General features: G+C 42.9%; 2 protein-coding genes across 4 annotated transcripts in view; one reads left to right on the top strand and one right to left on the bottom strand.

Annotated features, from left to right (window-relative positions):
- The window catches only part of rundc3b (RUN domain containing 3b), a 7,412-nt gene extending 3,905 nt beyond the window's left edge, over nucleotides 1-3,507 (bottom strand). Inside the window, exons 1-7 of one of the 2 annotated variants that reach the window (XM_058084188.1) lie at nucleotides 3,275-3,507; nucleotides 2,409-2,524; nucleotides 2,194-2,327; nucleotides 1,480-1,565; nucleotides 573-662; nucleotides 405-485; nucleotides 146-320 (exon numbers count right to left, since the gene is read on the bottom strand). In XM_058084188.1, the coding sequence (XP_057940171.1) occupies nucleotides 146-320; nucleotides 405-485; nucleotides 573-662; nucleotides 1,480-1,565; nucleotides 2,194-2,327; nucleotides 2,409-2,524; nucleotides 3,275-3,369 (777 nt within the window). In that variant the 5' untranslated portion in view covers nucleotides 3,370-3,507. Of the gene's footprint in view, nucleotides 1-145; nucleotides 321-404; nucleotides 486-572; nucleotides 663-1,479; nucleotides 1,566-2,193; nucleotides 2,328-2,408; nucleotides 2,525-2,696; nucleotides 2,839-3,274 lie in introns of those variants that run through there. The other variant, XM_058084189.1, reaches the window with a different exon arrangement.
- LOC131136873 (ATP-dependent translocase ABCB1-like) lies at nucleotides 3,492-21,346 on the top strand. Of its 2 annotated transcripts, none has more exons than XM_058084187.1 (28): nucleotides 3,492-3,591; nucleotides 5,799-5,850; nucleotides 5,920-6,001; nucleotides 7,488-7,650; nucleotides 7,722-7,764; nucleotides 7,838-8,029; nucleotides 8,485-8,656; nucleotides 8,738-8,862; nucleotides 9,930-10,101; nucleotides 10,187-10,300; nucleotides 11,887-11,997; nucleotides 12,158-12,283; nucleotides 12,357-12,560; nucleotides 12,632-12,802; nucleotides 13,357-13,518; nucleotides 13,594-13,770; nucleotides 13,842-13,988; nucleotides 14,053-14,157; nucleotides 15,057-15,134; nucleotides 16,182-16,265; nucleotides 16,344-16,547; nucleotides 17,708-17,808; nucleotides 17,879-18,019; nucleotides 18,375-18,531; nucleotides 18,618-18,815; nucleotides 20,144-20,350; nucleotides 20,485-20,631; nucleotides 20,708-21,346. In XM_058084187.1, the coding sequence occupies exons 2-28, from the start codon at nucleotides 5,801-5,803 to the stop codon at nucleotides 20,918-20,920; spliced, it is 3,846 nt and encodes a 1,281-aa protein (XP_057940170.1). In that variant the 5' UTR covers nucleotides 3,492-3,591; nucleotides 5,799-5,800; the 3' UTR covers nucleotides 20,921-21,346. The 2 variants fall into 2 exon arrangements, with proteins under 2 accessions (XP_057940170.1, XP_057940169.1); XM_058084186.1 differs by lacking the exon at nucleotides 3,492-3,591 and adding an exon at nucleotides 3,907-4,099.
- Nucleotides 21,347-21,407: the final 61 nt, after the last annotated feature.

The raw sequence follows: 21,407 nt of genomic DNA, 5'->3' as shown, positions 1-21,407 counted from the left end.
GGATTAAGAAATCGAACCTGTTTTAAAAAGTTTCAAGCGCAAGCAAGCACCCCACTCTTGTCAAAAATGTTCCCTTGTGACATTTTCAAAATGTCAGACTTCATATTTTATTCATGCGTTTTCTTTCATGTCGGATCTGGGTTACCTTCTGCTCCAGCGCCGTGCGATATTTCTGCTCCAGGCGTTTGCACTTGCTGACCAAGTTGCTCTGCTCGGTGAAGATGGACGCGGCCGTGGCCATTTTGTCGGGCGTGCTGCTCTCGCTGCCGCTGCTCCCCAGGGTGCGCATCTCCTCCTCGTCGCTGCTGATGCTGTCTGCGCTGCGCACAGGGGGGGAGCGACGCCGATGCCGTCAGCCAACGTGCGCGCACACTCGGCTATCGGGTAATCGGGTACACGAGTACCTTTGGGTGAACTTCAGGTAAGGCGTGTAGTCGATCACCGAGGGGCCCCCGCCGTCAAGACCCTCCCCCTTCAGACAGAAGCTAAAGCGACGAGATAAGATAGCAGATGATAGCGTATTTATGGCACTATGGCACCCAAACGCCTCACCGGACAAAAAGACGAGGTACCTGAAGTCGATGGTGTTGAGCCCGATGAGCGTGTCGGCGAGAAGCCCCGCCTCCTCTCCAAGCATGATCGCCCCCTCGTCGTAAAACCTCCTGCAGCCAAACACGGTTGATTAGCTTGTCGGCTAAACGAGGTGGAGCCCGTTTAAGTCGATACTCCTGTCGCCGTAACAGGAAATAGCGTTGACCGCGTTGACCACGAGTCATGGACTCCTACAGAGCAGCTACACATGATAACCCGCACACGAAGCTTTCTAGATCTTCCGGATTCTGCACATCTTTCCAGGGATGTCCTGCTTCCCGACAAAATGGCCCATTTAATTTACTCCGCCAGGTACCACTGTGATTGGTCACACTTCGAAGTGCTCCCGAGGACTTCCAGACAGCTGCCGAGCTCTTTTTGTCCGATTACTTCGAAATTAAACGTTGATAAATTGTTACTTATAGCTTCCTCCTCTGACTCTTCCACACATCCGAGCGACATCGGAGAGGCGACTTCGGCAACAGCTTCGCCCATGTTCACGAAAGTGGCATATTTTTCCCTTGCTGGCCCAGAAACTCCGACCACTTCTGCCTGAAGCAAATTAGCTCTGCCTGGCACCCAAACAAACATTTCTCCGTACAGTGTGTACCAGGGCATGCCCATATAAGGAAGTCATAGTTGGACTGATGTCGGTACATCCAGAACTTCTTTCAGGGCTCACTTCCAAACCCTTTGGCATGGTATAACCCGATAATACAACATTGGAACTACATTTTTAGGTCAGAAAAGTATTGCAACATTTCAGTCAGCCAATCCGAGTTGCGTTCAATGGTTGCGTTCACTGATGCAGATTGACTGATTGATTGATTGACATTAGGAGGTAGTTCTGCACTCCTAGTGCCGTATTAAGACGCAGCACACTCCAACCTGGTAGTTTTCAAGTCCCTCAGAGCAGATGAGATGTAGTCGGATAATCTTTTCTCCATCAGGACCACCCGGATCCACGCTCGACCCTGAGGAGACAAAAATATGGCGGAAGATGAGTACTGGAGTATTTTGAGAATATTACATGACGAGGATTTACTGAAGAGCTCATAAAATAGGTATTATTGGAATTCATCCATCACACATTCATTCATTCATTCTGCTTGTGTGGGAACACTCATTTTGCTCAGGGTCGCAGGTAAGTATGTAGGAGCCTACCCCAGCTGGACACATTACATTTTTTTCTGGTAATTTTACATTTATTTTATTTTTCTACGCGGTGTGGGCTAAATTTTCATAATAAGCTTCATATAAGTTTTATTTCTCACTTTGAATAAACAAATGATAGTTCCCTCGTTTTTGGTTTTGGAACTTCTCAACTAATTTCCAATTTTTTGTCACTATTATTATATTTTTTAACTACTACAAACAAATACTGTCTGTGGAGGTAGCTTGCGGTTACAAAGGTGGCATTGTAACTCTGCTGCTGAACACACCTCACACGCACCTGTTCTGCCAGAGAATAAGAAGATGTAGCAAGAGAGAAGCATGTTTATCTTTTAAAAAACATGGATATTTTTCAGTTTCCATTTTCCATACTTGCATAGGAACCCTGTAAAAAAAAATTAAATGCTTAAATGTGACATCAGATCTTACCTTAGCTTTGGATGTTCGCACATTCTCCATACACTCGATGCTTCGCATGCAATTATGAGGGACTTTACTGCAGGCCGCTTTGACATAATCCCAAAAATTCCTTGGACTCTCGTAGCCAAACCAAGAGGTCTGACCTGGGTGACACGGAAAGAAGGACAAAGTAAGATCTTAAATCAAGTCTCCAAAACAATACAAGGACTTCCGTTGGAGATGACCTTTAAGTCGATGGTTGAGGATGTGCTCCAGGATGGACATAAAGTTCACTAAATCCGCAGAAGAATCGTCCATGCTCTCCAAGCAGGACCGATCCAGGAGGGTCTTCACGGAAAAACTGAAAGCCAAAGTTAGCATTTTGAGTGCCCTCAATCGTCGCCATCTTGGCTACTGTATGTGGATGACCAATTCAAGTGGTTACATTTATGCCTTACAGTCAGGGATTTGGGACTACACTACACAAAAACTAGTACAAAGAGTACATAGTATACATATTTAAGTGTACTAACGCAAGTGTTGGGTTTGAGACCGCCTTTTCCTTTGTCGTGTTATGTTATTCTCCCAGCAAGAGACGTGCCCTCCCCAGTCGTAACAAACCTAATCCTATTCCAACTAATGAGGCAGAAGGAAGAGTGGATGGATGAGCCCGCAAACTTGTTTGTCCACCTTTCCATCAAGCAGATCATCTGACTGTCTCCTGCATCCGTTGCCTAGCAGCAGTGTTTGCAAGGAATACAGCAGACAAAAAAAAAAACATCATATGGGTGCAAGTATGTAAAAAGCTTATTCAGGAACTTTGGGAAAAGCTTAGAAGGAGGATTTATGTGTTGTTTTTCGCAATTTTATGTATAAAATGGCAATGATGTCAAAGTATTTTTAGCTAATAATGTGGATTACATGTCCTAGAAAGTGGATTTTCATGATAAATTCAGTGCAATTGACGACAGTATATATATATATATATTCCTATGGAAGTCAACGAAGGCTTGCAAGTAAGAAAACAACGCGCATATTAAAAATGGAGGTAAAAAAAGCATAAATATTCGCTCAGGTTATGACTTGATTGCACATGACGAGGGCTTCCTACCGGCACACCGTCAGCAGGTTCCTCCTTTCCACCGCCGCACTCCTGCCCGCGGACCGTTTGCGGCTGACATGCAGCCCCGCGCCGAGCGACGCCATCCCCGGCCTGAGTCGGCGAGCCAGCGTCCGGAGGTGGTGCGCACAAATCAGAGACGGTCCCGCTGCTTGGTTCTCCTGTGCGCGCTGGAGGAGGGGACACTGGCTGCTAACGTCATGCAGAGAAACTGCTCCAGGGAGGGACGAACCGGAAGTAGTGGCGAGTACACCGCAAGAGACGGATCGTACTTCCGGTTACGGCTTTCAGCATCAAGACTCATCGGGGTAAGCAGCACTTTCTCCGTTTTCTTATACAATAAATATTCCATAATTTATACACTCAGAATGATTATTTGATATAACTAGCTTGTCATTAATGTTTCTAAATACCACCTAAATGGAAACTCGGATTTATCCTTGACACCTTTTTCTTAACAGCAAATCGCCAAAAGATAGGAAAAATAAAAATATGTCCTAAATTTATATATCATTGCGTTTATGGTATATTTTGAGTTAAAAATGTGTGTTTGAATGTGTATTTAGATAGCAAATTGTGACCTCAAGCGACGTTGACAACCGGAAGTAAACAGTGCGACACCCAGTGGCGGCAAAAATGGTCGTCTCGTTTAGTTGCTTTATAATGAATCACCAAAGCTATTTTATTTAATTTCATGAGAGGATAAAACATCGTTGTAACCGCAAATACACAATGGAGATGAATGGACCGCATAATATTTAATAATAATTTTCTTCTGGTATTAATTTGACATGTTGAACTGCCATCATCCGAACGGTAAGTACATAAAAGACATCTTAACACAGCACCAGCTAGAAAGCTAGCTTATTCCAAATTCGACAATATTAAGAATGACATTTTCTTTATTTATTCCACATATTAGCAAGCTGCTAACAAGGACGTTTTTTTGTGATTAAAAAATACATGAAAAAGAAATGTATGCCAAAGCAAGCATTAACCTTCCTCTTGTGTTAGCTTTCTGGTATCATATCTTATGTTAACGGGTCGCTTTTCACCCATGTATTAAATCAGCTATAAAATAAATAAAAACAATAAGTTACCATTAAATTTGCTTCTCGTGTCTTGGTTAACTTCACAGTTTGTGCAGGGGTGTCAAACGGTAGATGGTAAAAATGACTGAAGGCCCTCATCTGTTTTGTAATGACTTTTTTCACATGACAATCCAGAGGAATAAGCTAACTTTTTTGGACTATCCTGATATGAATCCAATAGAGAACACTTGAGGGCGGATGTTTAGAAAAATAAACATCAGTTCCAGACAGTGGAAGCCATCTTCACCACCTGGGGCCTCCTGGAAACACCGGCATCAAGCATGTCCAAACCAACATTTTGGAGTAAATTGCTTACTAAAAAACATTTTTGTCTCACTACCATTTCTTCTTTTTTGTATTTTGAAGCTACGCATAGATTTTACTTGTACAAATGTTATCTTCACGGAACTACAAAGGTGTGAATTCACACCGTAAAATACTAAATAATGACATTTTTGTCTTTGCTCCAGTTGAATGTTTTTTCAGGAAGCCCCTTAACCCAAACACCCGCCCCCAAAAAGATGAATGTTGTTTAGAACTTTGAGAGCTGACGTGTAAACACATTTAATGGCCGCTATCTTTGGTCCACGTGTTTATATACATTATTACCTTTAGTAAAACCGTTATCTCAAATTTGCTGCACGTGCACGCTCTCTCACACACATTCAAAAGTCGCCTACAATTTAGCAATAAATTCCCTCGTTAGATACGACATGCTCCTCAGGTTTATCTTTTTTTTTTTTTTTTTTTAGTCTCTCATCTCCTTATCTTTTTTTTTGGCTGTTATGACTAAATATGTATAGGTAAATAGCATAGTCATAAATAGCATCATGCTGTTTGTACAAACATTGCTTCAACACCTCAGTCCCTAATGTATTTATTACCTTTTTCAATATTTAATGTACTTTATAGTGATCAAAAGGTGAGGTCAGGTGAGGGTGCAGGGTCAAAAGCAGTTGAATAGAGTCCCTTTTTGTCGCTGACACACCTCCAAACATAAATTCATAAATCAATGATGCACCACGATGGGACATAAACAGCCAGTAAAAATGAAAACCCAACGTAGATCAGCCATCATCAGCCAGTGAAGGCTGTCGGGGAGGGCAGCTGAGCATTGTGTTTATTCTTGTGAACAGACGTTGGAGCCACGTGAGTGGGAGGGGGAGGAAGGAAAAAGGGCGAGTGGAGAGGAGGAAGGGGGGGGAGGCATCCAGTCCAGTCCACTCGTCAGTCACCTCTGTGAAACACAGGAGCAGGGACGAGTGTGCGGGAGGACAAGCTCTCAGGAGGAGTAGGGGGGGTCTGTGTGTGATCACCATCTCCGTCTGAGATTGGAGTCCCTTTTGGAAGTTGTTTTGTTGGGTTTTTTTTTAATCATTAAGTGATCAGCTGTGGTTGATTCCCATTGCCATCTTGTATTCCAGACATGGATGAAACAGGCGAGTTGAAAAAGGACAAGAGACGTATTTATTTCAGGTAATGTTCTGTAACTCTTGGATTCAAAAGACTGGGAATTGCGCTCATGATTTCGTATTTTTTACCCAGTAACTCAAAGAGTAAGGATGGCGAAGTTAAAAAGAAGAAAGAAAAAAAGGAAAAGTTGCCCATGGTTGGCCCCATTGAACTGGTAAGATTTCTGTTCCTTTATAGTAGGGGTGTCCAAAGTGCGTACATTGGGTCGTTTTCATCTTACAGCTTTTTTTTTTAATTGGCTTTTGGCATATTCTAAAATGGAAATTCATTATTTATTAGGGCCATGATAAATAATGCGCTAATGGCAGTCATTCTATCCATCCATTTACTCTATTTTGCATGTCCTCATTATGGTCGCCAGCCCATCACAATGAATGCTTTGGGGATATGGAAGGAAGGAAGGTAGAGGATCGGTAATAAAACATGCAAACTCCACACGGAGATGCCCGAGCCGAGCAATGAGGATAAAGCTGTCTGGCTCTGAGGCCATACTACATGTACTACACATACTACACATACTATACTATACTACGTATATGCTGCGTCTGATCAGTCATACTATAGTGAATTTGATCACAGACCCAATTTAATTTCCTCAAACCAGTGTTATAGAGAAGTCTAAGTACGTGATATTATATACATTCATTCATTCATTTTCTACCGCTTTTTCCTCACGAGGGTCGCAGGGGTTGCTGGAGCCTATCCCAGCTGTCTTCGGGCGAGAGGCGGGGTACACCCTGGACTGGTGGCCAGCCAATCACAGGGCACATATAGACAAACAACCATTCACACTCACATTCATACCTATGGACAATTTGGAGTCGCTAATTAACCTAGCATGTTTTTGGAATGTGGGAGGAAACCGGAGTACCCGGAGAAAACCCACGCATGCACGGGGAGAACATGCAAACGCCACACAGAGATGACCGAGGGTGGAATTGAACCCTGGTCTCCTAGCTGTGAGGCGCGCTAACCACTCGACCGCCGTGCCGCCATATTATTTATATATATATAAACTTGTTTTTTTTATCGTGTAATTTTGCACTCCACCCTCGATGTGGTCAATTTGAAAACTTCAGCTCTTTTTTTGCAAAGACAAACGATAGTTCCCCTTTTTACAATTAAAAAATTATTACCCAATTATTGGGTATTACAGTGGAACCTTGGTTAGCGTCGTTCATTTATTCCAGACTAGTCAGACTCTAACCAAAACGGACGCTAACCACATCAGATTGTCCCATATGAAAAAATGTAAATTCAATTCATCGGTTGATCAAGCACCAGCACCTTCTTGTTTTGACATGAGTTTTTTCTTAAATTTAATACCAGCTTATTTTTAAATGTGTTTTTTAACCAAAAATCAGCAAATGCTGAATGATAAATGTGTGTGTGTGTGTGGGGGGGGTGTCCTAAGATGAGGACCGCCTGTATTGACCTACATCGGAGTGTCTTCATCGTCTGCATCCTTCAATTGTTTTCAATTGTTCCTTATTGTGTATTGTACTATTGCGCTTCTACTACTGCTGTCTGGAAATGGCTTTAAAATGAGATTTCAGCGTTTCCCCAAGGCCTTGACATCTTCTGATTGGCGGCACTGAGTGAAAGGGAGGGAATAATGTCTCCTTTTCTGCTGAACACAGTTCAAGTTTGCAGAAGGCAAAGATTTGGCGCTGCTCATCTTCGGGACACTGATGTCCATGACCCATGGCGTGGTGTTGCCGATGATGCTAATCGTGTTTGGGGACATGACGGACAGCCTCGTGAGTGATGCAGCGGCCTCGCTCATGAACACCAGCCATCCCAGTGAGTTCACACAAACATTTCCACTAGCCTGACTAGACGGTATCGTGAGAAAAATGGTTTTTTTTTTACAGATTTCACAATGCCAAACAGCACCTTACAGGCGGACATGACCACGTAAGACCAAGAGGTCCAATCAGGACTTATTCTTGATAAGATGACATTTGACAATTTTTTCTCCGAATTCCAGCTTTGCCATCTATTACTCCATCTTGGGCGCTTTGGTGTTGGTGGCCGCCTACATGCAAGTTGCCTTCTTTACGCTGTCAGCCGGACGGCAGGTCAAACGCATTCGAAAGCATTTTTTCCATAGCATCATGCGACAGGACATCGGCTGGTTTGACGTCAGCGAGACAGGAGAGCTCAACACTCGTCTCACAGAGTGAGTGACGTCAACGCAGCGTCATAAGTCCCATTTAAGATAACGATTGATATGATTTCATGTGGGGCGGCACGGCAGTCTGGTGGTTAGTGCGCAGACCTCACAGCTAGGAGACCAGGGTTCAATTCCCACTCTCGGCCATCTCTGTGTGGAGTTTGCATGTTCTCCCCGTGCATGCGTGGGTTTTCTCCGGGTACTCCGGTTCCCTCCCACATTCCCTCCCACATTCCAAAAACATGCTAGGTTAATTGGCCACTCCAAATTGTCCATAGGTATGAATGTGAGTGTGAATGGTTGTTTGTCTATATGTGCCCTGTGATTGGCTGGCGACCAGTCCAGGGTGTACCCCGCCTCTCGCCCGAAGACAGCTGGGATAGGCTCCAGCACCCCCCGCGACCCTCGTGAGGAAAAGCGGTAGAAAATGAATGAATGAATGATTTCATGTGCACTAACAGTGACGTCTATAAGATCCAAGAAGGTATTGGAGACAAGGTGGCCATGCTCATCCAGTCCTTTACCACCTTCTTCACCTCCGTCATCATCGGTTTAGTCAAAGGATGGAAGCTCACCTTGGTCCTCCTGGCCATTAGCCCCTTGCTGGGTATTACGGCGGCACTTTTCAGTATGGTAAGCCTTGCGCTTCGTTCGGCCATCTTGAAATCCCGACTCTTCTCGCTCTGCTTATCCGCATGTCATCTTTTTGAGTAGGTTCTGACGTCATTCACCTCTAAAGAGCAGACTGCTTATGCTAAAGCGGGGGCCGTGGCAGAGGAGGTTCTTTCTTCCATCAGGACCGTGTTTGCCTTCAGTGGTCAGCAGAGGGAGATTGACAGGTGCGTGGTAGGATGGTTTACGTCGCATGAGTGACGATTACTATTTCAACTTGACGACGCAGTTCCAGTACCGTGAAATGTGGCTCGTTATTATTGTAGAGTCCATTTTTTTTCCCAACTTTATGTCAACAACAAAATGGCAGTGCGTCTCTGCGTCCTCTCTACATCCACACGACGCTTCCTCACTCTCCACCAATCACGTGCGAGGTGCATTCACGGACTCAAACAGGCCGTTCCTTTATGTACTGATGTATTAAGCTCTCAACGCAACACACACCAGATATTTGAACGTTTTTAATATCATCATATATCATCATATGTTGGCGCTCCCAAGGAGGACAGTTACCTTGGACTTCAAGGTGAAACTTGCTTTGAAAAATGTTTAATACATTTTTTAATTTGTCAAATAAAATAAACAAATATATAAAATATATAAATAATAATAATATAAAAAATATAAATATTTATATATATAAATATATATAAATAAAAGAATAACAAATTAAATACGTATAAGAAATGCATAAAATAAAATAAACAAATATATAAATAATAATAATATAAAATCTATAAATATTTATATATATAAATATATATAAATAAAAGAATAGCAATAAATTAAATACGTATAAGAAATACATAACTTCCACGTCCAAGCCGTCCGTCACTTCCATCTGCAGGCAGCGTTTTGAATGTGTGGCTAAGCTAAGCTAACCATGAACACATCCCAAAAATGAAAATTTGTAAAATCAAAATAAGTGACATCAAATTGACAGCTTCCACCTTGTGTCGTACAAGTTTATACATCATATTTTGCGGCTGCAAAAATTTTTTTTTGGTAGTAAAGGTTGCCGACCCCTGGCCTATGCAGTTCATGTCAGAGAGGATGGAGGAAGCGAAGGTACAATGACGGTATAGAGTTTTAGTCCATGCCAAAGGATCCACAAGCTATCTGGAGTCCGGATTGGTTTTCAATGGCTCCGTTTACATGCAGCCCAAAAAACCAAATATTGGTATTGGTCCATATAAGCCGCGGTTGATTCTTTTGTCTTTGCATCGTCTCACAGGTATCATAAGAACCTGCAGGATGCTAGGAACATGGGAATAAAGAAAGCAATAAGTTCAAACATCGCTATGGGCTTCACCTTCTTGGTCATCTACCTGTCTTATGCTCTGGCCTTCTGGTACGGGAGTACGCTCATCCTGAGTGGCGAGTACACTATCGGGGTTGTACTCACGGTGAGTGGAACGAATATTAACGCCATCAAGAACATCCGGACCACGCTCTGAATAGAATTTTGAAGCTAAGAAATTGTGTGTTAAGGTTTTATTCGCTCTGCTTCTCGGAGTGTTTGCATTGGGGCAGACCTCACCGAACATCCAGTCGTTTGCCAGTGCTCGAGGAGCTGCACACAAAGTGTACAGGATCATTGAAAATGTAAGGAAAAACTACATTCTCTATCTCTCTCTCTGTCCAAGTTTAGACAGAACATGTTTCCTCGTAGAGCTGCCCTGCTGTCGGTTTGCATCAGTGCATAAGCACACGTGTGTTGTGGCACACCAGGAAGCCGCTTTAACACGGCGGACGACGGCGAGGAGGCGGTGAGGGGGATGGAATTTGCTCTAATTGGAGCACCCTCTGTTTCAGTGCATATTTGGGAGATCTGAAACAAACGACGACTTAAAAATTTTCATCTAAGTCATATTAGCAATATGACGAATATGCGGGTTCAACATTTGTTTGCAAGAGATTTTAAGACGAGATAAATGAAAGTTGTTCAGGCTGCGGCTTGCTAGCTTTTGATTATTTCTTAACCTTCCTCTTGTGTTAGCTTTCTAGTATCGTCTCTTATGTTACCGGGTCGGTTTTTGAGCCATGTATTAAATCAGCTATAAAATACACTAAAAACAATAACCATCAAATTTGCTTCTCATGGCTTCCTCATCCATGAAAATGTTGGTTTTAATACTTTTGGTGTGGCCATGTAGGCCATTTTTTGTCACTATACCCCTCCATTTCAATTTCCAAAAATGGTAAAATGAACCTCAAAAGAATCATATTAATACATTGAATTATTTTGTTACCTGGCTATTACTGAGAGCTATAGAACATATTTCTTAAATCAATTAGTTTATTTATTTTCTCATTTTAGTATTAATCACTAAAGAAACATTTATGGTGTTGGGGTGAATTTTGACCCATGTATATTCATGTCAAGAAAAAAAAATGATTGTTTTCAGCAACACAACTTCAGTATCAACTGCAATCAAAAAGCAGAACAGGTCCAGATCTTGGTTCACTGTACTTCTCGGCATTCTTTCCATGATCCAAATTGTAAATGTGAAATCAGCCAGTCAAATGAGTGAATTCACTTCACATGTATACTGGAAATATATACTGGTATACTGGAAAAGCGGTCAAAATGAGAATCCCCTGAAGCTTACATGATGAGAAAATGAGCTGGTTGTCATTGTGTTGGCTAATAGTACACTTATGATTTCAGTTATGGCTCAAAATATCGCTTTATAGTCTTATTATTAGAACCGGGTCCAAACCCACCCTAACAATACAGTGGTCATAATTTCAACCAAACCATTTTAAAATGTATTTTTTTGGTTTTATTTAGTTGAAATAGAGTTTCTTGACAAAGTCAAAAAGCCTTGATGCAATAAACAAATGTTATGTGATTCTTTTAAGACATTAAAACGTAAAACGGGTCGGTGCCGACCCTAACACAAGAGTAGGGTTAAGGAATCTTCTTCCATCCATGTGGAGAGACTTCCCCAAACAACAGTACGTTTGTTTGCGTATCCGCACATTGAGCACAGCGGCTCAAGTTAAAGGCTGCATAAACAAACACCAACCCGGTTCGATCCTCCCGCAGAGCAGACGCTCTTCCTCACATTGTGTCTTTTCTGGCCTCTGATGAATATCAGTTTCTTTGTCCCCCGCTGTGACTAAACTTCCAACCACACCTGAGAAGTACTCGGTAGAAGTACACGAAAAACATTTTTGCTCTGCAGAAACCGAGCATCGACAGCTATTCGGACGGCGGCTTCAAACCTGACGCCATCACTGGTAACATACTGTTCAAGAACATCCACTTTAACTACCCCTCGAGGCCGGACGTCAAAGTAAGCTCCTCACTGACACTTTTTAACATGCTAACCACTTTTCCATCTATCTAATATACTTATATTTAAAGTATGAATGGAGTTCAGTGCTTCTGATATTGTTTAGGCCTGCAGAGGAGGCTTTGCTGGCCCTAACTGCATACCGTTGGTATATTTGCAGGTATTAAACAACATGTCCCTGAGCGTGAAGAGTGGACAGACCATTGCTTTAGTGGGAAGCAGTGGCTGTGGAAAAAGCACCACCATCCAGCTGTTGCAGAGGTTCTACGATCCTCAGGAGGGAACCGTGCGTTCGCATTTATTAAAGTTCTCCCTCAGACACATTTAGTCACAAGAAACTGACACCTCCGTCTTTGCAGATATTCGTCGATGACCACGACATCCGTTCTCTCAATGTCCGCTACCTGCGAGAGATGATCGGAGTGGTGAGTCAAGAGCCCATCCTTTTTGCCACCACCATCGCAGAGAACATCCGATACGGCCGACCTGACGTGACGCAGCAGGAGATCGAGCGAGCAACCAAGGAGGCCAACGCCTACGACTTCATCGTCAACCTTCCTGATGTACGTATGACTGTGTTCGTGACTTAAACACATTTGTTCGTCAACTTTCCAATGATGTTGTCGTTGAGCAGAAGTTTGAGACACTGGTCGGGAATCGGGGGACTCAGCTGAGTGGAGGACAGAAACAGAGGATTGCAATTGCTCGAGCGCTAGTCCGGAACCCCAAAATCCTTCTGCTGGATGAAGCAACATCTGCTCTGGATGCTGAGAGTGAGACTATTGTACAGGCGGCACTGGACAAGGTACGGCAGACTACTTTAGTTTGGCTTACGCATGCTAGGCTAATCGTGTGCGATGCCATTCATCGAAGTTATGCGGAACTCCAGTTCAGACTGGGGAACTGAATTGACTGTTGAACTGTACTGAAGACTTTTCAACTCTTATCCGAACAGGTTTCATCCGTTCATACTCATGACTTGATCGGACAAATCGATCTGGAAGTCGCCTCATTTTATTTTGGCGGGATGTATCAGCGCTTATTAAAGTAATAGTTATCTTGCATGATTATCCTTTTCAGTGTTTATGGGCAAGCATTATTGTAGTTGTTATCATATGTAATGTATACACACAGGAGCTGCTGTCGGCCACAACTCACTACGGTATCTGCTCTCTCCACGCAAAGAATCTGCTAACAATTAGCGGCACAGAACTGTAGCTAGCTGACGTCACAGAGGCGTGTGAAAGACACACTGATACTGCGATCGAGTTCGACGGTCGCAATGTAGCATGGGAAGACTGTAATGTGTCATGATACCTAATACTGTAACCATCCGTTAACGTTTCCAACTTGGTACAGGTTCGACTGGGTCGTACCACCATAGTTGTGGCCCATCGCCTCTCCACTGTCAGAAACGCTGATATCATCGCTGGCTTTCAAAACGGAGCAGTTGTGGAGTTGGGCACCCACAGCCAGCTGATGGAAAAAAAGGGTGTCTACCACAGTCTGGTCACTATGCAGGTAACACTGTCCCACAACGTTCATCTATGATCAGAAGTGTCAACCTTGTGGTTTACTGGAATTCTCATCTTAAAGACCTTCGAGGAAGCCCAAGATGAGGAGCAGTATGGCGACCAGGAGGAAAAGAGCCCGGTATCATGCCCGGATTCCCCTCTGATTAGGAGAAGGTCCACAAAAACGTCTTTTGCTGGTTCAGAAGGAAAGAAAGAAGAGCAAGAAAAGCTGGTGGACGGCAAGGACAAAACCGAGGAGGTGAGATTGATGCGTTGTATATCTTGAACCACATCCGAACATGAACCAGATCTTTGTGTTTCTGTCTGCAGGATGAAAAAGTCCCACCCGTGTCGTTCTTAAAAGTCATGCGTTTCAACCTTCCCGAGTGGCCTTACATTTTGGTCGGGACGATCTGCGCTACGATCAATGGAGCAATGCAGCCTTTGTTTGCCATCCTCTTCTCCAAGATCATCACTGTAGGTTCTTGTCGTGCATATAAAAGTTCTGTGTGAAATGAAGCTGCTTTTTCCACATTTTCAGGTATTTGCAGAGCCGGATATCGAAGTTGTTCGACAGAGATCTGAATTCTTTTCACTCATGTTTGTTGCTATCGGAGCCGTATCTTTTTTCTCCATGTTTCTCCAGGTATGCATACAAGCATTCAGAGCAGTCGAAAAAAAATTGCAAGAATGTACATATGGCACAGTTGGGTCCTAAGGAGATTGGAAGTACAGATTCAAAATGCAAAAAGAATGGTAATGGTAATGGTAATGGTAATGGTAATGGTTTTATTTCATTTGAACATGCATCAGATTACAATTGAGTGCATCCCATAATCAGTTCCCAGTTCCACATGTCCAAAAGAAGTAGGAAGAAGCAAAGCTTATTAAATCCTATCCCTCCATCTGGTACTTTTACAATCAGTAACTGTTACATTTGTTCACTTCCTGCTTTCCATAATACAGTTTAAGGTTTTTAAGGTTTTGTTTTGGGTTTTTTTTAATAATGTACCTTGTACCGAAGTACGAGGTGATATGATAAGAAGTGGGAGTGAGATAAAAATGTTTTGAGTAAGCCCTGTGACATCTCCACATAGCCAGCCGCCGTTTGACACCCCTGCACAACCTGTAGCTGCATTGTTCCATTGAAGGATAATCATTACGCCCCCTAAACTGTGCCGTGTGGAACACATCTCAGTAATTGGACTTCGCCCGGCACTACAACAACTTTAATTTGGGCCCCGAGGGTGGATCCAGATCCTGTGGCTCAGGTTCGGTGAAATTCCTTTGGGTCTACCGTTTGACTTCTTTGTTCCATAACTCTTAAGTTAGGTCAGGTCAGGTCTTACCGCGCACTGCGAGAGGCCTTGCTTATGCAGCTTAACAATACGGATGTATTCAAAGAGACCTGCAATATGTACATTCTTGCGGTCTTTCGACTGGTCTTAACATTTTGATCAGGAGTTGTGTTCAATGACAACATCAAGGGAGCCATTATTTACATTTAAAGTTTGTCTGTGTGCTTGCGTTTGTCACAATATCCAGGGTTACTGTTTTGGTAAATCTGGAGAGATCCTTACTATGAAACTGAGACTTTCAGCATTCAAGTCCATGATGAGGCAGGTATGTTCTTCCCTGAGATCATATTTCTCCTCTCTTGTAGAGAAGTACTGGATGACATTTTTAGCTAATTGGTTATTTTTAGCTGTTTGAAGATGAACTATATCAGCAAGTTGAAGTATTTGTGAGTTTAGAAATAAGGAGTTAGTATGTTCTCTGTAGGCGGCATTATGAATTATCCTTACTGACCTTTTTTTGCAGTACATTTAGTGAGTACTGCAAAAAAAGGTCAGTAAGGATAATTCATAATGCCGCCTACAGAGATGCAGTACATTTAGTGAGTACTGCAAAAAAGGTCGGTAAGGATAATTCATAATGCTGTATAAGATGCACCGGCGTTTGTACGTTTATAAGCCACGACGTACTATAAGCCGCATGTCCGTGTCATCACCGGTCTGTGAGGACCGGGTAGCTCTTTATCTCGTTTATCAATATAACAGGCTGACTCACAGTGTAGAAGGCTAAAATCATCGCACAGCAACTTCACAGTCAAAGCGAGGAAATATTGCTACCGGGGTGCTGCAATAACGTCAGCCTCCCCGGCTGCAATAACCAATGAAATACTTTGCTGGGACCAAATGCATTACGGGATGAAATTAAAGTAGCTTTTGTTTTTTTTATTTTAAACTTGTATTGGTACTTGCATTGTGTATTTATTACCAAATGTTTGGGTGTTAAGTTGCTGTGCGATGATTTTAGCTGTCTTGCTTACCGCTTGTGATTGGCTGCTGCCAAAGAATGAGCTACCGTTTCCTCACTGACTTGCAAGCGGCACAGTTTTGGCTCCTTACAGTACCTTTCAGAAGTATCGGAATGGTAAGGTACCGGCAGGCCAAGCGGTGGAACAAAGGCCGACCTCAGCCTATTGTTCTCGTCAACCTTTGGATGGAGTAGAGTAAAGCAGTAACTTTTATTGTAGACTATTTATAATTTAGCTCATTCCAATCTATGAAGATATTACAACCATAGAATACAGTCCGCCGGAAGATGGAATGATCCGTATAATGATTGATTGATTACATAACACAAGTCAAATTTGTTTACTTTTAGGATCTCGGCTGGTTTGATGACCATAAAAACAGCATTGGTGCTCTCACTACAAGGCTGGCCACGGATGCCGCTCAAGTCCAAGGCGTAAGGCGTTTCACCCACTCAAGCCACACACACACATCCTTTAAACGCACGTTTTAAGACTTTTTGTCCTCTGCTCAGGCTACGGGAGTACGTCTGGCTACTCTGGTGCAGAATCTAGCCAACATGGGCACAGGTCTGATTCTGGCCTTTGTGTACGGCTGGGAGCTGACGCTGCTCATCCTGGCAGTGGTGCCTGCTATGGCAGTGGCCGGAACGGTGCAGATGAAGTTGCTAGCCGGGCAAGCTGCCGAGGACAAGAAGGAGCTGGAGAAGGCTGGAAAGGTGGGGTTGTAGTTGGAGGAAGCTTTGTTTGTGTTCCATTCGGCCTCATTGTCCCGGGCAAAACCCGATCCCGTGCCAAGTCATAACGGCTCTTTTTGTAAACATTTACAACACGGATATGTGGGAAAAGGACCAGGGTTCAATTCCACCCTCGGCCATGTCTGTGTGGAGTCTGCATGTTCTCCCCGTGCATGCGTGGGTTTTCTCCGGGTACTCCGGTTTCCTCCCACATTCCAAAAACATGCTAGGTTAATTGGCCAATCCAAATTGTCCATAGGTATGAATGTGAGTGTGAATGGTTGTTTGTCTATATGTGCCCTGTGATTGGCCGGCCACCAGTCCAGGGTAGAAGACAGCTGGGATAGGCTCCAGCACCCCCCGCAACACTTGAGGAAAAAGCGGTAGAAAATGAATGAATGAGTTCTCCTCCTATTTTTTGTGGAAGTGGTAACTTTTTGGCTTCTTACTTTGTCTTTCCCCACCCTCAGCCATCTCTGTGTGGAGTTTGCATGTTCTCCCCGTGCATGCGTGGGTTTTCTCCGGGTACTCCGGTTTCCTCCCACATTCCAAAAACATGCTAGGTTAATTAGCGACTCCATATTGTCCATGAGGCAGGTGAGTGTGACCATTCTCGGCGGACATATTAGGTGTCAATTTTTTTTTAATTTTTTTTAAACTAACTCTTCACTTGTGATTCTAGAGCTATAGATGGGTGGGTTTTCTCCGGGTACTCCGGTTTCCTCCCACATTCCAAAAACATGCTAGGTTAATTGGCCAATCCAAATTGTCCATAGGTATGAATGTGAGTGTGAATGGTTGTTTGTCTATATGTGCCCTGTGATTGGCTGGCTGGCCACCAGTCCAGGGTGTACCCCGCCTCTCGCCCAAAGACAACTGGGATAGGCTCCAGCACCCCTGCGACCCTCGTGAGGAAAAGCGGTAGAAAATGAATGAATGAATGAATTAATATCTGAAAAAGGCATATTTTTAAGGTTTTTTTTGTCCACACCCAAGTGTTTTTTTGGTGGGTAAAACTGAGATTTTAAGCTTGGAGGCCATTTTGTGTCCCTCCACGATGGTGAAACCAAAGAAGGTGCTTTAAACGCTGGGATGAAAGATGATTAGCACGTAAATGTGATGGTCATGATCTGTTTCCTCAGATCGCTACAGAAGCCATCGACAATATTCGCACCGTTGCATCTCTGACCAGAGAACCCACGTTTGAGTCCCTGTATCATGAAAACCTCCGCGTTCCATACAAGTAAGGACAAATGTGTGTTTTTGTTTTTTTTTCAAAGTGGTCTTGTTAATGGTTTTGTCCGTTTTTGCAGAAACTCCCAGAAAAAAGCCAACGTGTACGGCTTTACCTTTGCATTTTCCCAGGCCATGATCTACTTTGCTTACGCAGGATGTTTCCGGTTTGGAGCTTGGCTCATTGACAATAAACGAATGGACGCAGAGGCAGTTTTCTTGTGAGTCAACTTTCTTAGTTTGTGGTTTTACATCAACAGATCACCCAATATGGAATCTCTGGACGCATTTTTACACTTGAAAGTGTTTTTTGGTTGGCATGCCTGCAACAGTGAGGGCAAGGTTCAAATTTGGACAGTAGCTGAGAAAGCTATGTTTATCTTTTAATCATTTACTTACGAGCTCAAAAAGCATTTGCGTGGCAACAGTGACCGTGATGGGATTATAAAGAAAGAATAGTAAACATACCGATGCGAGGAGCAGCTGTTTTCACATTAAAGTTCATCACATGGCGCTTTTGACAGCGCTTGTCATATAAACGTGACTAAATGACAGTAAACATTGTATTCCATGCAGGGTGGTTTCGGCGGTTCTGTATGGCGCCATGGCTCTCGGAGAAGCCAATTCCTTCACTCCCAACTACGCAAAGGCCAAAATGTCTGCTGCACACCTCATGGTGCTTCTGAACAGAGAACCCGCCATTGATAATCTCTCAGACGAGGGGGAGTCACTGGTATGCCACACGACGCCTTACTTAACCTTTCTGTTTACATACAGATTATGTAATCATTTTTTTCCCCACCCTCCTCAAAACTCCAGGAAAAATTTCACGGTAATGTGCAGTTTGAGAGTGTAAAGTTTAACTACCCCTCACGCCCCGACGTGCCCGTCCTGCGAGGTCTGAATCTGAAGGTGAAAAAGGGAGAGACGTTGGCCCTGGTGGGGAGCAGCGGCTGTGGGAAAAGCACAACCATACAACTTCTGGAGAGGTTCTACGACACCTCCAACGGGACAGTGGTGAGAAGACACACGGCGGCTTTATGACGCTCATGCCACTTCACCTACCGCCTGTTGCCTGGTGGTTAATGGTTAGTGTTTTTATAGCCGCTTTACTGGGCCGCACTGATAAGATCACAATACCGAGCACGGGAGGTCATCCTGAAAGCTGCTGCTGCTGCTGCTGAGCCATCAAACACAACATAGTACACGGAATATTCATTGCTGACTTGGTCTTAATTTGGGACCAAAACAATGCTAAACTTTAAAGTTAATCTTTGACATGATTACTGTATTTTCTGGACTGTAAGTCGCTCCCGAGTTCCTATCCATGTTTTGAATTTGATTGTGATACATTTATTAGTTGATTCATCTGAAAGTTGTTGTTTCCATCAATAAAGTTAGGGATTAGGCTCTAAAAAAGGGGTGGGCAAACTTGTTCACTCACGGGCCGCATTGAGTTGACAAAATTGTATGTAAGAAAATATATTTAGAGAAATATATATATATTTATTATATATTATATTATATTATTATTATTACTATATTATTTATATATATATAAATATATAATAAATATAAATATATATATAATAATATATATTTATATAATATATATTTGAGAAAATATATTTCTGACATGCCCACTATTCAAATTTGTCTTTTTTTATTTTTTTATTTTATTTTATCTGTAAAAGTGTCATCAAATCTGCGATATGTGCATTTTTAGCAACAATGAATGAATGTTAACCCAATTAATCAGTTAAATACTAACAAAAAAACTCATCTTATGGTGAGTAATTAGTTTTACACATGCAGAAGAAAAATGCTAAATAATTCTAAATGCCAGACAAAATTGATAACAAACATTTTACATCACTTTTACCGTCAAGAGGGGGGAGGTACTTTCATACTTTGCGAGGAGTTCTTGAATTCAAAAGTGTTTCTCACCTTCTTTAGCAAAGTTCTGGCAAGCACAGTGTTTTGTTGGGGTTTTTTTTGGCCCCATGGTGGATTATTTTTGCAGACAGGCACACAGTTGAACAGAATGATATAGTTTGTTACGTGCAATGTGTGGCCGGAAGATAAAAGAGACGGCATACAAAAACCGAGGCAAAATTTTGGCAACATTTTTGTAGAAAACCAAAACATGGGGCATAAAAACATAAAATATAGAAAAAAAAAATTTTTTTTCCTTTTATCTTTGCTTCAAACCAATTTGTTTATATAATGCCCCAAACAAAAATCATCCTTCTTTGAAACTTGACATGTCATCTAGTGAATTTTGACCGACCTGGTCTTGGACTATATCACTTCTGCCTTGCTTATCTTCTGACTTTTCCTCGCAGATGCTCGATTCCAGGAATGTGAAAGAGCTGAACATCCACTGGCTGAGGTCTCAGATGGGTATTGTGTCCCAGGAGCCTGTGCTGTTTGACTGTAGCTTGGCTGAAAACATCGCCTACGGGGACAACAGTCGCACTGTAACCATGGAGGAGATCAAGGCGGCTGCTGAGGCCGCCAACATTCACAGCTTCATTGAAAACCTGCCAAAGGTAATCCTCTTTTTCTATCTCGATTAAAGCTCACTTTGTATAGACTTGATTTTACCATTGTTAGCATTTTCTAGTCAACTTAATGATGACTTAATTATTATGCCGCTGACTGTTTTCTGTGTTTGCTTGAGCAGAAGTATGACACCCAGGCGGGCGATAAGGGCACCCAGCTGTCAGGTGGTCAGAAACAACGAATAGCCATCGCCCGAGCCATCCTCCGTAACCCCAAACTGTTGCTTCTGGATGAGGCCACGTCTGCACTCGACGCCGAGAGCGAGAAGGTGGGTCTTTTTACCTTCTCTTCTGGAAGATCTCTGCATTCGTCCGTCTCATTTGTGTGACTTTTGTCCTCTCCAGGTGGTGCAAGAGGCGTTGGACAAAGCGAGGCAGGGCAGGACGTGCATCATTGTAGCCCACCGTCTGTCCACCATCCAAAACGCAGACCGCATCGCTGTCTTTCAAGGAGGGGAGGTGGTAGAACAAGGGACACACCAACAGCTCTTAGCCAAAAAGGGCGTTTATCACATGCTGGTCACGACCCAAATGGGTCACGGAAGGGAATCAGAATAATCACATGAATTGACTTTATTTGAACAGGTATGCAGGCTTTGTATCACGTTTTTTTTTAATTATCAGTAGTGGCTGTTTGTTTGAATGCACTACCTCAGCATTGGCATTTGTGCTGACTTCGCGTCTGTTGGCTGAAGCTCACTGATTCTGGTCATCATCATCATCATCATCATCATCATCCTCACACAAGTTGCCTTTTAGTCAAATGGCTTGTTTAGCACGTTTTTGTGCCTTTTCGTTTAGGGCTGTCCAAGCACTGTGCCAGATTAGACCAATGTAACATTACTAGCATATTGTACAATCTGCACTGGAGTTGTACTACTGATGTTTGCTGACAAATTGATGAATGTGAAGGCATTAAAAAGTCTGAGTTTGGAGAACTATAATGTAATATTGAATGTATTAAGTATTGATTAAAGTTTTGTATTTGGTTCACACTGGTTGTCTGTAATGACTGACTACATAATGCTTCTTTTACTGCAATGCC

Source organism: Doryrhamphus excisus, chromosome 10 (assembly GCF_030265055.1).
Source record: "Doryrhamphus excisus isolate RoL2022-K1 chromosome 10, RoL_Dexc_1.0, whole genome shotgun sequence".
NCBI lineage: Eukaryota > Metazoa > Chordata > Actinopteri > Syngnathiformes > Syngnathidae > Doryrhamphus > Doryrhamphus excisus.
This window is presented reverse-complemented; position numbering and strand designations above follow the sequence as displayed.